General features: G+C 43.0%; 1 protein-coding gene across 3 annotated transcripts in view; it reads left to right on the top strand.

The window, feature by feature from the left end:
- The window catches only part of vps8 (VPS8 subunit of CORVET complex), a 184,283-nt gene that overhangs the window by 131,462 nt on the left and 35,487 nt on the right, over positions 1-17,334 (top strand). For all 3 annotated transcript variants that reach the window (XM_076742305.1, XM_076742304.1, XM_076742306.1), the window contains 10 exons: positions 93-149; positions 365-447; positions 9,201-9,285; positions 9,637-9,735; positions 9,931-10,020; positions 11,310-11,356; positions 11,474-11,618; positions 12,625-12,714; positions 13,940-14,125; positions 14,209-14,290. In XM_076742305.1, coding sequence (XP_076598420.1) covers positions 93-149; positions 365-447; positions 9,201-9,285; positions 9,637-9,735; positions 9,931-10,020; positions 11,310-11,356; positions 11,474-11,618; positions 12,625-12,714; positions 13,940-14,125; positions 14,209-14,290 — 964 coding nt within the window. The remainder of the gene's footprint in view (positions 1-92; positions 150-364; positions 448-9,200; positions 9,286-9,636; positions 9,736-9,930; positions 10,021-11,309; positions 11,357-11,473; positions 11,619-12,624; positions 12,715-13,939; positions 14,126-14,208; positions 14,291-17,334) is intronic.

Genomic DNA, 17,334 nt, shown 5'->3' with positions numbered 1-17,334 from the left:
TCCTTCATGCTTATTGCTACTGCTATATTGTTACTGGCTCAAAACTTTTTAACTTTTAGCTTCATTCATGTTTGCACTTACTGTCTTATCAGGTTCTGGAGTTCCTGTGTTGCCCAGATGATGACTCCCGACATACTGAAAGGCAACAGGTTAGGTTTATATATGTGTGTGTGTGTGTGTGTGTGTGTGTGTGTATGATCGATCTATCGATAGATAGATAGGTAGGTGACAACCTTCGTTCCTCATTACTTTATACATTTTCCCAATTACACCTACATACTTAAGTAACATTTTAAATGAAGAACTTTAACTTGTAGCAGAACATTAATTAAGTATAAGATCTGAATGCTTCTATCATTTGTAGGTTCTGCTGGAGCTGCTGCATGTTGGGGGTGTGGTCCAGTTTAATGAAGAAAGGCTGTTAGCTTTGGCTGAGAAGGCCAAGTTGTAAGTAGCTGACCCAAGACCGGGACCAAAGATATTTGTATTGAATAATTGCACATATTCCCTGTATGGTGCTTCACAAAAGCTGTTGGAGCCTCAAAGGACCAGTGTGTAAGATTTAGGGGCATCTATTAGCAGAAATTTGATATAATATTAATAATTATGTTTTTATTAGGGTTGAATCACCTGAAAATAAGAATCATATTTTTGTTACCTTAGAATGAGCTCTTTATATCAGAGAGAGTATGTCCTCTTCTCTGGAGGCCATGAGTTGTCCGACTTGCCACCATAGGTTTCAGTCAACTTTCAGTCAGGTGTTAATATATAGATGAGATTAACAGTCTTTGACCATCCTGCTGTTCGGAATTAGCATTTTAGATTTGGACCCAAGGCGACAAAGACAGTGCACAGAACAAAGGGAGCCGTTAAACAAAATGCCACAAACAGAAAACAATAATACAAGGGAAATAATAACTACAAAAAGAAAAACTAAAGTCTCTAACTAAAAGAGCCCCGTAACAAAAATCAACTAGCACAATAGGTAAGTGGGTAGGAAAACATACTTGTCTTGAGTTGGACAATAATACAAGAGAAATAATAACCACAAAAAGAAAAACTAAAGTCTCTAACAGAAAGAGCCCCGTAACGAAAATCAACACCATAGGTAAGTGGGTAGGAAAAAATACTTGTCTTGAGTTACACAGGCTGACTAGGAAACAGTCAAGGACGGAACTAGGTGAACACACACTGGAAACAAAAGCTTGAGAGTCTTGCATATGGCAGAGAACAATCTGGCAACAAGACCTCTCCAGCATGTCGCTTAAATAGAGAGGGATGATGAGCTGGACAATTTCAGGTGCGCCGTCTGCCCCTGGCCATTAGTGATGTGTTGGTCGCGAACGAAACGGCTCTTAGAGCCGGCTCTTTGAAGTGAAAGATCGGAGCCGGCTCCTGCCTGGGAGCCGGAGTAGGAGCCGCTTTGGGGTTTTTTTTTTCCGTTCAAGCTGCACGTGATTGGTCAACTACATGATGTGTGGTGGCTTCTGTGTGTACGCACTGAGCAGGAGGGGGAGGAGATACACACGCATGCGCACACACACACACACACACACACACACACACACACACACACACACACAGAGCCGCGACAGACAAAACGCTGGAAAGGTGAGAAAATGAGTGACCACAGGAAATGCAGTACAATTTGATATAAAGTATGTTTTGCACATTAGTAATTAATTTTCCACGTATTTTTACATTATTTTGGTAATAAATAAATTTAAGCAACAAAAAATCTGAAGAGCCACTTGGGCGCCGAAAGAGCTGGCTCTTTTATGAGAGCCGAGCCCTGAGAACCGGCTCTCTTAAAAGAGCCAGAATGCCCATCACTACTGGCCACACCTCCACTGCCACAGGCTTAACAGGCTTAATTTGAGAAACATGGAAAGTGGGGTGGATTCTCACCTGCAGGAAAAACACTGAGAGGTATTTGTGAAAATGTTGGCTTTATATAGAAATTGATAGACTGTTGTAATGGACTCTTGCAATGAACCACTGAAGATCTTTGTGCGTTGAGCAATGAATAGCCACAAGAGCCAGAAGAAGGAATGTTGGGACAGTGATTATTCCACTGGGCTTACAATACGCCGTTATGGAGGACTTAGCAGTAGTTAGTAGCCCATCTATGCTCCAAAAGTGTTTCCACAGATTAACACTTACTGTTCTGTGGATATACAAATTTTTATACAAAATCTTGACTGATGTGAGGTTGCAACAGTTGAATTATTTTTTTGCTAAGTATTCATTCTTCTTTTAACTCAGCTTTTGGTCTCCTGAAAAAATATGTGACTCTTAACTGTTTGCATGTTCTACTTTGTTAACCAGCTAGTCAGTTATTTTCTCTATCTGCTGTTTGGTGCTGGCCAGGTAGTGTGCAGTAGGTTTGTCAGAGCTTTCTCACCGGAAACAGTTGTCTGTTGCTGTCAGGAACAGAGTTGATGAAAGCACTGAAATGGAACCAAACAGTAGATTTGTAATTGTTTTGCTGTAAAACCAAAACAATATGTTAAAAGAAGCTAAAGAGCTTTATAGAGGTGAGGGTAAGTGCAACGTTGCTAAGAATTTCCTGTGGCACCTACGAGTGGTACCTGTCACATTACATATTTGATCATTTGATCAATAGTTGAAACCAAATGGTGCTGTGTTAGGTGGCTGCCTTGTTAGGTTTTGATATTAAATTTAAATAGGACCCAAGAAGCAGACACAAAGCACGGAATGAAGGGAGCAGTTTAAACCAAAAAGTTTATTAACAATAACAAAAAGACCCTAATACAATAATTTAAATAAGAACAAACAAGAACACAATCTCCAAACACAAAAACAGCCCTTAAACAAAACAATCAACTACACTGTGACTAGCGGGTAGGAAATAATGCACAACTAGAACAAGAAATAAAAACTAGATAAAGACTCTGTGGATAATAAACCAAACTCAACTGAGATACGCTCACAAGACAAGGCGACAAGACTAGTGTTACTAGGAATACAAGAGACAAGAATGGCTGGAAAGATTAGCATGAGGCTTGAACAAGCTGGCAGTGAGACATCTCCGCCACTCCGCTTAAATGAGGAGAGAATCAGTGGATGAGAATCAGGTGCACCGTCTGCCCACCGAACAGCCTGGCCACACCTCCACTGCAAAACTGGAAGAGAAACTCACACACAACACATTAAACAAATAAACATAACAAAATAATAAACAACGCACTGCTTAATATGCCTGTTGCAGTAGCTCAGTCGTTTTTTGTTCGTTTTTGTTCATTTAGTGTGTTTTTTCTGTTCTTTTTAATTCTATCTTTTAACTGTGCTTTTGGTAACTGCGTCACAATGTTTGCATGCAGTTTTGCAACTTTTATGGTGGCCCTCCTGTTACTTTTTGCACTTTTTGTAATGGAAGGCTGTACAGAGAGGATTGGGGGCGTAGTTTACACACACGAGCTGCTGATCGTGTTGTGTAAACCCACGCTACCGCCTTGAGAGAGGATTGTAGTCCTGGATAAGCTGAAGAGGCGACGTCAGGGCTGCAGAACCAGAGCCAAACGGAGGGCCAAGGCAACAGAGATACAGACCGTCCGTTCTGGTGATCATCACGGGGAACATGAGGTCTTTGGCAAATAAGACAGACAAGCTTGTTGCACTGGTCAGGACTCAGTGGGAATACTGACAGTGCAGCCTAATGGCCTTTACCGAGTCATAGCTTCACTAAGACGTCCCAGACCAGAGCGTGGAGGTACCTGGCTTCAGCTGTGTGCGGGTGGACAGAGATCCAGCTCGGAGCGGTAAGAAGAAGGGAAGGGGGATTGTGCTGTTTGTGAATGAGAATTGATGTTATCCCGGACATGTTGCCGTTAAGGAATGTTTCTGTAGGCTGGACATTGAGCTGCTAGCTGTGGGGATGCGGCCTTATTATTTGCCTCAGGAGTTCACGTCCACCATCGTGATCACAACAGACTGGGATGTGTGGTGTGAGCCACATGGGGAGGACATTAACAGCCTGACAGAATGTATCACAGAGTACATCAAATTCTGTGAACCTGTTGCCCTTACATCACTCATCAAGATCAAGATGGCGCCGCGGACGGCTGCCTCGGTGTGTTGGTGCGCGTTGTTTTGTTTTGTTTTGTGTTTTAACCCTGTTTTTTGTGACGGTACCCGGAGCTCTTTCACCAGAGAAGAGCTCATGAACATCAGGGGAGCAACACCAGAGGATTTATTTCCTAAATTTCTGCTCCCAACTGTGGAAATTTTGGACATACTGGTCAAAGGTGTGCTTACCCTTGCTCACGCAGTGAAACGCCGGAGGAGAGGAAAACGGGCCGGCGCGCTCGTGCGCCTTCGCCAGCGCGGACTACGTACAGCGTTACCGGGAATATTTCTCTCTAACGTGCGTTCACTGCCCAACAAACTTGAGGAATTGCAACTGCTGTTGGGTAAAAACAGGGACTTTTCTTCATCTGCGGTTTTGTGCTTCATCGAGACGTGGCTCTGTGGATTAATACCGGACTCTGCGCTGCAGCTGGCTGGCTTCCAACTCCACCGCGCGGACAGAGACACGGAACTTTCCGGCAAAACTAAAGGTGGAGGAATCTGTTTCTACATCAACAGTGGTTGGTGCAACGACGTGACAGTGATCCAGCAGCACTGTTCTCCTGACCTGGAATATTTCACCATTAACTGTAAGCCTTTTTATTCACCCCGTGAGTTCGCTTCATTCATTCTGGTCGGCGTTTACATCCCGCCGCAAGCCAACGTGCAGGACGCACAGCGTATGCTCGCGGACCAGATACTGCGTGTGGAGCGGGCCAACCCGGACTCCTTAGTTATTGTCCTTGGCGACTTTAACAAAGGTAACCTCACCCACGAACTCCCTAAATACAGACAGTTTATCAAATGCCCGACCAGAGAGGAGAACACTCTGGATCACTGTTACACCACCGTCAGGGATGCTTATCACGCCGTCCCCTGTGCTGCACTGGGCCACTCTGACCACGTCATGGTGCACCTGATTCCTGCGTACAGGCAGAAACTAAAGCTCTGCAAACCTGTAGTGAGGACATCAAGGAAGTGGACCAGTGAGGCTGCGGAGGATCTCCAGGCGTGTTTGGACTCTACTGACTGGGATGTGTTCAGGACTGCTACCAACAGTCTGGATGAGTACATGGAGACTGTGACGTCCTACATCAGCTTCTGTGAGGACTGCTGTGTTCCATCACGCACCAGGGTGAGTTACAACAATGACAAACCCTGGTTCACAGCCCAACTCAGGCAGCTAAGGTTGGCAAAGGAAGAGGCCTTCAGGAGTGGGGACAAAGACAGATACAAAGAGTCGAAGTACAAGTTTAGCAAGGCGGTGAAAGAGGCTAAACGGCTGTACTCTGAGATTTCTCAGCTAACGACTCTGCGTCTGTCTGGAAAGGGCTCAGGCAGATCACTAACTTCAAGCCTAAAGCCCCCCACTCCATCAACGATCGACGCCTAGCCAACGACCTGAACCAGTTCTACTGCCGCTTTGAAAGACAAAGGGACAGTCCGGCAACCATCCCCCACGACACCTCTGAACAGCTCCAGCTCCAGTCACCTCCACCAATGCCCACCTTAAAGGCCCCCCCCTCCCCCTTCCCACCCACCTCAGTGACGACTCTTTCCATCCATGAAAGGGACGTCAACAGACTCTTCAGGAGACAGAACCCCCGGAAAGCAGCTGGACCGGATTCTGTCTCCCCATCTGCCTTGAAGCACTGCGCTGATCAGCTGTCTCCAGTGTTCACAGACATTTTTAACACCTCACTGGAGACATGTCACGTGCCAGCCTGCTTCAAGTCTTCAACCATCATCCCTGTTCCCAAGAAGCCAAGGACCACAGGACTTAATGACTTCAGACCCGTCGCCCTGACCTCTGTGGTCATGAAGTCCTTTGAGTGCCTTGTGCTCTCACACATCAGAGACATCACTGACCCTCTCCTGGACCCCCTGCAGTTTGCCTACAGAGCCAACAGGTCTGTAGACGATGAAGTCAACTTGGCCCTCCACTTCATCCTCCAGCACCTGGACTCTGCAGGAACCTACGCTAGGATCCTGTTTGTGGATTTCAGCTCTGCCTTCAACACCATCGTCCCAACTCTGCTTCAGGAGAAGCTCTCCCAGCTGAGCGTGCCTGACTCCACCTGCAGGTGGATCACAGACTTCCTGTCTGACAGGAAACAGTGCGTGAAGCTGGGGAAACACTTCTCCGACGCTAAGACCATCAGCACCGGATCCCCCCAGGGCTGTGTTCTTTCTCCTCTGCTCTTCTCCCTGTACACGAACAGCTGCACCTCCAGTCACCAGTCTGTCAAGCTCCTGAAGTTTGCGGACGACACCACCCTCATCGGACTCATCTCTGATGGTGACGAGTCCGCCTACAGGTGGGAGGTTGACCATCTGGTGACCTGGTGCAATCAGAACAACCTGGAGCTCAATGCTCTAAAGACAGTGGAGATGGTTGTGGACTACAGGAAGAACTCAGCCTCACCCACCCCCATCACCCTCTGTGACTCCACTATTGACACTGTGGAGTCTTTCCGCTTCCTGGGAACTATCATCTCCCAGGACCTCAAGTGGGAGCCGAACATCAGCTCCCTCATCAGGAAAGCACAGCAGAGGATGTACTTCCTACGGCAGCTGAAGAAATTCAGCCTGCCAAAGACAATGATGGTGCACTTCTACACAGCCATCATTGAGTCCATCCTCACCTCCTCCATCACCATCTGGTACGCTGCTGCCACCGCCAAGGACAAAGGCAGACTGCAGCGTGTCATTCGGTCTGCAGAGAAGGTGATTGGCTGCAATCTACCATCTCTTCAGGACCTGTACGCCTCCAGGACCCTGAGGCGTGCAGAAAAGATTGGGGCTGATCCCTCTCACCCTGGACACAAACTCTTTGAGCCACTCCCCTCTGGCAGGAGGCTGCGGTCCATCAGGACCAAAACCTCACGCCACAAGAACAGTTTTTTCCCGTGTGCTGTCAGCCTTACCAACAAGGCCCGGCACCCCCCCTGACACTCTTCACATTCCACCTCGGACTCATTCTGTCACATTGACTGATATAAATATAACTCTATGCGTTACATTAACGCTCAACTTGGACTTCTTTCTGAAAAACAGTACTGTGTTTCTAACAATAACAGGCTTGTGTATATATATTTAAATCGTTATATTTTTATGCTCTTATTTTAGTAGATGTGTCATATTTTAGTAGATGTGTCATGCACCAATTTCACCAGAAAAAATTCCTCGTATGTGTAAAAGCATTCTTGGCAATAAAGCTTTTTCTGATTTCTGATTCTGATTTCTGATTTCATGATGAAGGTGCTGAAGAGGCTGGTCCTGGCCCACCTCCAACCACAGGTAACCCTCTACAATTTGCCTACAAACTCCTGGATGTGGATGATGCCATCATACACCTGCTGCAGCGTGCTCACTCCCACCTGGATTGTAGCAGCAGCACTGTGAGGATCACTTTGATTTCTCAAGTGCATTTAATACCATCCATCCACTGCTCCTGGGTGAGAAGCTGCAAGTGATGGGAGTCAACGTGCCCACAATCTCCTGGATTACTGACTACCTGACAGACAGAACACAAAGATCATGGACAACTCCTCCCACACCCTGCACCACACTGTGAGGACCCTGAGCGGCTCCTTCAGCACAAGACTTCTACATCCCCAGTGCAGGAAGAAGCGCTACTGCAGGTCTTTCCTGCCCACAGGCATCAGACTCTATAACACTGCACAATAACATCCACTCAAATGCAAGTTGTACTGATAGCCTGATCACATCTCACATTTTTCCTCTGTTTTCATGTGCAATCGTCATTTTTAAATTACCTAAGAGTGTATGTATAGTATATATTTTAAATTACCATAGGGTATATAACACTTGTGCAATATTTTTTTGTCTTCTTGTCCTCTGACTTCTTGCACTCTGTCTTGTTGCTGCTGTAATGTGAATTTCCCCCATTATGGGATAAATAAAGTCTATCTTATTTTATCTTAAATTAGACTGAACTAGAAAACTAACATCAACGCTGTTCACAAGAAGGGGATGAGCAGACTCAATTTCCTGAGGAGGCTCAGATCATTCATCGTGTGCAGCAAGATGTTGAAGATCTTCTACCAGTCTGTTGTTGCCAATGCACTCCTCTTTGCGGCAGTGTAGTGGGGGAACAGCATCGGACACCAACAGACTGAACTGAGGAAGGCTGGCTCCATTACTGGCTGCAAATTAGACACCTTTGAGGAGGTGGTGGAGAGGAGGACACTGGACAGACACCCTCTTCACCACCTGGTGGACAGACAGCGGAGCTCCTTCTCTAAAGGACCACTTCAGGAAATCATTCCTGCCACGTGCCATCACACTGTATAACAGTAATTTAAACAGTTAATCTCTACCAACCTCACAAACCCCAATATTTCAATGTTGCATATTATTTGCACTACTGCAACATTGCACATGGTTTTATGGTATATACGTATATATATGTTTATTGCTCTGGCTCTTTCTCTCTCTTAAGAACTACTGTTAATATTTGTTTGTATACTTAGTTATGTTCTATATTTATTATATGCCTTTAAATACTATATAATATGTATTATATAATACATAATATATAACTATATACTTAGATATACTTTATTTTAAGAATTGCTGTTATTTCATGTTTATATGCTTAGTTATATTTTTAAGAACATTCTTTTTCTCTTAGTTTTATTCTCATCCTTATTTTTCTTTATAGTATATATTTTGTGTTTATGTGTATGCTTAACCTGCTGCTGCAGCAAAAGAATCTCCCACATTGGGATCAATAAAATAAAAGTCTAAGTCTCAATCTAGTTAATATAAAATATTTATTAGTGCAGCTTTAACACACAGTGCTGATATTTAGCATAGGCTACTGACCCACCAAGTCATTCACTGAGACAGTCTTATCTAAATTATCCAATTAGCGCTCAGTCTCTCAGTGCTGCTTTTCATTGATGTCGTATGTCATCCAGAAATTTTGAAGCATTGATTCACCATCACCTGTGAAAACACCAGGGACAGCAATAGATATTTATGATAGTAGCTTATACACTGTAAGTCAAAAGTTACTATTATTATTATTGTTATTGTATTTTGTGGGGTCAATAACATGTCTTTGTGTCTCCCCATCTTGCCAGCTACCAAATCTGTGAATTTCTTTATGAGAAGAAACATCTGTATGACAGGATCATTGACTGCTACCTGAGAGACCCCCTCAGAAAGGTAGCATGTATTTCAGATTTCTCGAACTACACATGTATTTGTTTGATATGTATGAAATGTGTTGATATGTGTGTGATTTTTGTCAATGAGTTATGACAGGCAGAGCTAGACAACTGGTAAAATTCTGGTCCATCTCAGCTGGAACACTGTGGTCGAGGAGTGTTGAAGAATGTAGGAGACCTATGTAAATATTTGAGTCTTGTGGAAAATTGTAATTGGGTGGATTCAAATAAAGTGTTTAGATATATATGTGTGTGAATGTGCGTGTGTGTGTGTGTGTGTGTGTGTGTGTGTGTGTGTGTGTGTGTGTGTGTGTGTGTGTGTGTGTGTGTGTGTGTGTGTGTGTCTCAGGGGGAGATCTTCAGCTACATCCACAATCTGCTGTGTATGCCTGCCTACAGCCCTGAGGACAAACAGACAGTCAAGGACAGGGTCCTGCAACACATGCAGGTCAGTACACTGCTCATTCATTCACATACACACAGTAGCTGTTAAGCACAAAACAGTCATAGTTTTGGCTTAAGGAGAAAGTTGCAGGGCTGGTTGTGTCATGCCATGCATCAGCCATTAGGACATTATCTGGCTAATAGTATGTCTGTGATCGTGTTAGCATTGGCATACAAACCGCCTTACATATTTTCTCAGGAGCTGGTGATCCTTGACCCCAGTAAGTCAGCTGACTTAGTGGTGTTTCACTTCACTGAACATGTGCAGCAAATCATCTTTGAGCTTCAGGTAAGGTGAAAATATATATTTTTTTGTATTATATACTGTATGTTCTTTATCTGGTAATATTAGTACAGGGAGTCTAGCTACCTCAGTGAGTTTGCCCCCATGCATGGATGGCCACAGCACAGCAGAAATAGACAGCATTGTGTTTATCAGATACAAGTTATAGTATTATTTTGAAGTTTGTTGCCTTGAAATTTCAAGTTAGCTCAAGTTTTTCTTTTTTATAGTGTCGAAGGGCAGCCATGGTTTATCCTTAAAACAGCAGTGCACCTCGGCACAGACTTTGTTGTGTACAATGGGCATAGTTCCCTTAAAAACGCCACTTCCCCCGGGGTCTGGTGCTGTTGTATACACTTGCTAGGTCTGTCCCTGGGCACAGAACAGTCCTTTTTAGCCACACCATGCCAAGCCAGGCAGTGATGATTAAAGTGTCACAGCGCAAACTAGTATAAATAGAAACAGGCACAGTTAGCTGAAAAGAGCTGCAGGCAGCAGACTCTTACTGTGGTTTGTGAACAGCACACCTGCAACACATCATCAAGGTAAACAGCTGTGACTTGTTGTGTGGTGTAGTGGTAAAACACTTGCTCTGTGCCAGTGCAGCTCGACTGCTCGCAACCATTCACAGTATGGCTCAGTGTGACTAACCTCCCCACAGTGGAGAAACCCCAAACAGATGAACTCAGAGACTCGAGATTTTGGAATGATGTCAGTCACTGTGAAGCAAACTGTTAAACACGTGCTGTGCCGCCCACTCAAAGACTTACACAGCACAGCATGGGGGAGTAATGAAAATTTTATATTTATGCAAAAGCATTACAACCAACAGAAATCAGTTTTTGACTGCCACAGGAAACTTAAACTCTGAATTGTCACCAACTCTACTATGTAAAGGAGCTTTAAAAAAAGAAGGAAGAATGGTTGTTTTAATGTTTCATGTAATCTGGGGTGTTTGCTGTTTCACTAGCCTTTCTCTGCATCATTCCTGTCACATGAAAACTCCTGCTGTTTCTTCTTTGACTTTCAGTCATTAGCTTAGTAGACCACAACATACTAACTTAAGATGGTGAACATGGTAAATGTTAAATCAGCTAAATATCAATATACACTGATTGTCAAAGTCAGCAGTTTCCCAGTTCTTTAAGACAGAAATAATGAGCTGCCATTTTAGGTAGATATTTCATTCCATTCCATTTATTTAATGTTACCCACTAAATATCTCAATATACTCTCTCTCTCTCTCTCTCTCTCTCTCTCTCTCTCTCTCTCTCTCTCTCTCTCTCTCTCTTTAGGATGACCAGTTACTTTTCAAGTTCCTCAGCTATCTCCTGGAGCCACGGTACGGTGTGCGCCCTCATCTCCCTCACTCCTGTATTTCTTCTAAATTGGCCTCCTCTCCTCCCTGTCTGACTCCTCCTTTTCTTCCTTCTCACCTCTTATCTGCTCTGTTATTCAGGGAAGGCCAAGATTCCGGCACCATCCTGCTACTGGAACATGATCTCCATGAGCTTCTGCTGGACTTGATGAGCCGCTTTGCCCCCCAGGAGCTCCTGAGCTTCCTCAAAACCTCCCAGCACTACAGACTGGAGGAGGCCATACAAGTACTAACTGTTATACGTTCATTATGTGTATTGCACGTGTTTGTGTACCAGAGTTAAATACCTGCACTTGGTTGTTCCATGAACAGCTGTGTTCAGAGTACATATTGGAGAAACGGCAGGAGTGGTTTCCATATGACAGGAATGATGCATTGAAAAGCACACTAAGATGGTGAACATTACACCTGCTAAACATCAGCAGTCTAATAGAATGGCAACCTCAAATGTGTTTCACTTAGAAGTAAAATATTGGTACTTGTGGTCTTCACTCTAAACAATCTCTGTCATCATCAGAAACCCATTGTAGTTCTTGTTTTCTTCATGTGGAAAAAAATGTTAGGTTCACGAAGTCGCCAAATCTACTAGACAAGTTCTCAGTTCTCAGATATTATATTATCTTCGGGTTGTCTGTCTGTACATAGTAACAGTAACTGTAGTAACTTCAGGTTGTCTGTCTGTACGTCTTGCATGTCCATATGTCCTATTCTTGTGAACATGATATCTCAGGAACACCTTGAGGAAATTTTGCCTAATTTGGCACAAACCTCCAGTGAGTGAGCTCCAGTGAGTTTAATACAGATTGCCGAAAGGCAAGCATGTACACGTAAATTGGTAAACTCCTGTCCACTGGGTATTCAGACACATGTTTTTGGTATTTGTAGCACAAAATGCTTCAGATCATGATTGGAAAGAGGCCTTTCCAATCGTGGTCTGAAGATATTTACCAAGATTTTAGTCGATGAAACAAATCATTAACAGATTATGGCTGTTTTCCTATTAAGGCTGGCCCTTTTTCATTGTCTCTTGTCTTTTCTTTGCTGGTTGAAAGTATAATTTCAAGTCAGTTGGAGTTATGATGTGTGGTGCCTTTCCAAAATTGAAATTTTGGGCCTCAATTACTGTATAATACAACTGTCTGGCCTTTTGGGCTCATATTTCTTTTTGAAGTGTATGCACATCATTTCCAGTTTGTTTCTCTTAATCTTTATTTCATGTCTTTTTTTTCTAGATAACAGAGAAGTACCACCACAATGAGGCCACAGCCTATCTGCTGGAAAAAAAGGGAGATTTTCAAGGAGCTTTTGAAGTCTTATTAGAGGTAGCTACAAAGTTTCCGGAGAGCAATCATTTATTAATTAATTAATTAATTCATGATACAATACTCACAAAGTTAGGGATATTCGGCTTTCGAGTGAAATTTCAGGATGAACCTAAAATGCACTATAACCTTTACAGGTGAACTTAATTTGACCTTCTCTAAACTTTTGAATGCACATGTCCAACTGCTCAGTATTTTTGCACAACTTGCTGTTCTCTAACAAGGAGCTGAATGGCAAAATTCACAACAGGTGTTTGATCCATGAATCGACCAATAAATTTCCTGGTTCAATTAGATTTGGTATTTAAAAAGTCCTCTTCCTCATGCTGTTCACATTTTGACATCATGAGACCAAGACGACACCTAAAAATTGATTAACAGTACCTTGCCATTGTGAGTCTTCAAACAGGATGCTCTCAGAGGAAAGTGGCCACGAGGTCGCATCATTAGGAAATGGCTGCTGGAGACTGGGGTACTTCAAATGGAGTGGCCTGCATTTTCTCCAGACCTGAATCCCATAGAAAACCTATGGGATCAGCTGAGTCGCTGTGTAGAGGCTCGTAACTCTGTACCCCAGAACCTCAATGACCTGAGGGCTGCCTTTCAAGAAGAGTGGGATGCCATGCCTCAGTAGACAATAAGTCGACTTGTGAACAGCATGAGACGTCGTTGTCAAGCTGTAATTGATGCTCAATGGCACGTGACAAGTTATTGAGACATTGACATTTTTTGTTGTGGTATGCCCACCACTGTTGTTGGCTTTTGCTTTAATAAATTGTTTTAGTTGAAGAAATCACCATTGCATGCTTCTGCTTAAATGCCCTACTTTCATGATATAATATCACGGTAGTGTGAACTTTCTACATTTTCCATAAATTTCACCCTGAAAGCCAAATATCCCTAACTTTTTGTGAGTAGTGTATGTGTGTACCAATCTGACACATGAATTCAATGTAGTAATGACTGATATATCTGTCATATCAATATCCACACTTCGTTATGCATATGGGCACCATTGACAGTTACGGAGTTCAAGTATAATTCACATAAACTGGAAATGCTCAAGTACAGTACTTGTACAACAAACTCTACTTAAATACTTGTACAACAAACTCTAAATACAGTAAAATGAAATGAAATGAAAATGTACTTGATTTATACCACTGATTTTTCTGTTTTATGTAGTTGTTACTGTCACAAATTTACTTTTATATATTCTTTGAAGACACTGAAGGAAAAGCTGAGTCTCCTCACTGCTCAGAGTGACAGAAGAGTTGAAGGAGGAGATGGAAGATGGGATGAAAAGGAGAGAGACAGTGAATCAACACTCACAAGAGTAAAGGATTCACTGAATGACATAATTGCCTTGTGTCATCAAAGCTCTCAGAACCTCTACCAGCAACAAAGAGAGGTACTATCAGTGTGTGTGCATGGAAGGGTCAGGAGGAGGCAAACACCATCTGCCTGCTCATTCATTCCTTTTTTATCTCACAGGTCCTGTGGTTTCCACTTCTGGAGACCATGATGGCTTCTCAAAAACTAGTGAAGGGACTTAATGCCAAACACACATTTGAAGGTAAACACACACGTGCCCAATTGTTCGTATTACTACACGTGACATCTCAAGTTTTTTGGCCCTGATCGAAGTTACAGTCCCTCGCCATTCTTTGTGTTATAAAAACTAATGACAATGCTTTGCATTTAGTATTGGCGGGTCTACACTGGGGAAATAAGTATTTATTACACTGCCAATTTTGCAAGTTTTCCCACTTACAGAGAATGGAGAGGTCCATATCACATTTTATGATTTTTAAATAATTATTTTGCATTTTATTGCATGACACAAGTATTTGATACAATAGAAAAATAGAACTTAATATTTGATACAGAAACCTTTATTTACCTTAACTACAGAGGTCAAACGTTTCCTGTAGTTCTTGACCATATTTGCACACACTGCAGCAGGGATTTTGGCCCACTCCTCCATACAGATCTTCTCTAGATCTTTCAGGTTTCGGGGCTGTCGCTGGGCAACACAGAGTTTCAGCTCCCTCCAAAGATTTTCTATTGGGTTCAGGTCTGGCCACTCGAGGACGTTGAAATGCTTCTTACGGAGCCACTCCTTAGTTGCCCTGGCTGTGTGTTTCGGGTCATTATCATACTGGAAGACCCAGCCATGACCCATCTTCAGTGCTCTTACTGAGGGAAGGAGGTTGTTGGCCAAAATCTCGTGATACATGGCCCCATCCATCCTCTCCTTAATACGGTGGAGTCGTCCTGTCCCCTTTGCAGAAAAGCACCCCCAAAGCATGATGTTTCCACCCCCATGCTTCACAGCTGGGATGGTGTTCTTGGGAGTGTACTCAACCTCTTTCTTCCTCCAAACACGGCGAGTGGAGTTTACACCAGAAAGTTCTATTTTGCTCTCATCTGACCACATGACCTTCTCCCATGCCTCCTCTGGATCATCCAGATATAGGTAAACCTCAGACATGTGTTGGCTTGAGCAGGGAGACCTTGCGCGCGCTGCAGGATTTTAATCCATGACAGCGTAGTGTGTTACTAATGGTTACCTTTTGAGACTGTGGTCCCAGCTCTCTTCAGGTCATTGACCAGGTCCTCCCATGTAGTTGTGGGCTGAACCCTCACCTTTCTCATGATCACTGATACTCCACGAGGCGAGATCTTGCATGGAGCCCCAGTCAGTCATCTTGAGTTTCTTCCATTTTCTAATAATTGCGCCAACAGTTGTTGCCTTTTCACCAAGCTGCTTGCCCATTGTCCTGTAGCCCATTCAAGCCTTGTGCAGGTCTACAATTTTGTCCCTGGTGTCCTTAGACAGCTCTTTGGTCTTGCCCATGGTGGAGAGGTTGGAGTCTGATTGATTGAGTGTGTGGACAGGTGTCTTTTATACAGGTAACGAGTTCAAATAGGTGCAATTAATACAGGTAATAAGTGGAGGATAGGAGGGCTTCTTAAAGACAAACTAACAGGTCTGTGAGAGCCAGAACTCTTGCTGGTTGATAGGTGATCAAATACTTATTTCATGCAATAAAATGCAAATTAATTATTTAAAAATCATACAATGTGATTTTCTGGATTTTTTTATTTTTTTTATTTTTTTTAGATTCCGTCTCTCACAGTTGAAGTGTACCTATGATGAAAATTACAGACCTCTCCATTCTTTGTAAGTGGGAAAACTTGCGAAATCGGTGGTGTATCAAATACTTATTTTCCCCACTGTATGCTGCTGTCTGCTGGACAACAATGAAATGCGACGCACATCCTCACTTTGTTTACTGTGTTGTGATTTGATTTTAATGTGGCATGGAAAATTCATATCACAATTTTATTAAATATGACAGTAAATACATAAATAAAAAAACGCATACATATAACTTTTACCTTGTAAATTCAATGTTCTTTCTTTTTCTTTTGATTTTTTTTCTTCCTTGCTGAATTAACAGTTGTAGAATAACAGCTGAAAGCTATTTGAAATATCAGCTCGAAAGTAAGTTGAAAGCAGCTATGGAGACAATTACTTCTTTATGCAGGTCTGCACTGAATGTCATCTTTTTTAACTTAATTTCCTCTGCACCCAATAGCCCAGAGTCAATGAATGCAGTTTTAATTGTGTCCATAAATAATTCTTTGTCAGTCCTCATGATATCTCACCCAAACACTATCACAAGCGGTGCTATCACCTCAGGAAGAGAGCGAAGAGAGCTGGAACAAGAGTTAAACTAGATTATACCTAAGACTGTTCCACTGCCTAGCCTGCTCTTAGCTAATATCCAGTCGCAGTAAAATAAAATGGATGAAATAATACTCAAGACTAATAAGGTAATTTTTGCAAAGGAGGAAATCAGAGACTGTTGGGCCCACATCTTTGCAGAGACCTGGCCCCATCACAACAACTCGAATCAAGCTATTGCACATGAAGGGCAGAGCATAGTAGCAGAATGCAAGCTGGTGAGATGAGGGGAGGTGGACTTTATTTTTACATCGAAGAGATTAAGATTAAGATTAAGATTTTTACTTTATTAATCACAGCACACATGTTACAGGAGGGAGACCGCACAAACGCCATGCTTAGTGAAATTATTTCTCCGCATTTGCCCATCCTGGAAAGTCCATCCTCCATGGCAGACCAGGAACAGTGGGCTGCCAGCCAACAGCAGCGCCTGGGGACCCAGTTCCTTTTGTCACCATTGGTCAGGTGGTGATCTTCTTGCATGTTTTTAGTGGGGGTGCCACAAAGATGCCTAGTGCTAAACACAATACTGTTAAGATGTCGACAATACTATTTTCCCAGAGAACTAACCAGTTTTTGTTGCTACTGTCTACTTCCTCCAGATGCAGATTCAAAAAAATGCATACTGTGTGAGCTCATCATCAGTATCATGACAAAACAACCAGATAGTATTTTTATTGTAGCTGGTGATTTTAATAGGGGAGGTAGTAACCAAGATCATGTTTACATGAACATGCCTGGCAGCAATAATGCCCCGCCCACCCACATTTTGGTCTACCAGACCATATTTCCCTACTTTTTCAGCCCTCTTACTGCTAGCTGGTAAAAAAGGTCAAGATTCTTAATTACAATGTCGACAGATGAAG

The sequence above is a fragment of the Chaetodon auriga genome, chromosome 11, assembly GCF_051107435.1.
Source record: "Chaetodon auriga isolate fChaAug3 chromosome 11, fChaAug3.hap1, whole genome shotgun sequence".
NCBI lineage: Eukaryota > Metazoa > Chordata > Actinopteri > Chaetodontiformes > Chaetodontidae > Chaetodon > Chaetodon auriga.
The sequence above is the reverse complement of the archived record's forward strand: the minus strand, read 5'-3'. Positions and strand labels throughout refer to the sequence as shown.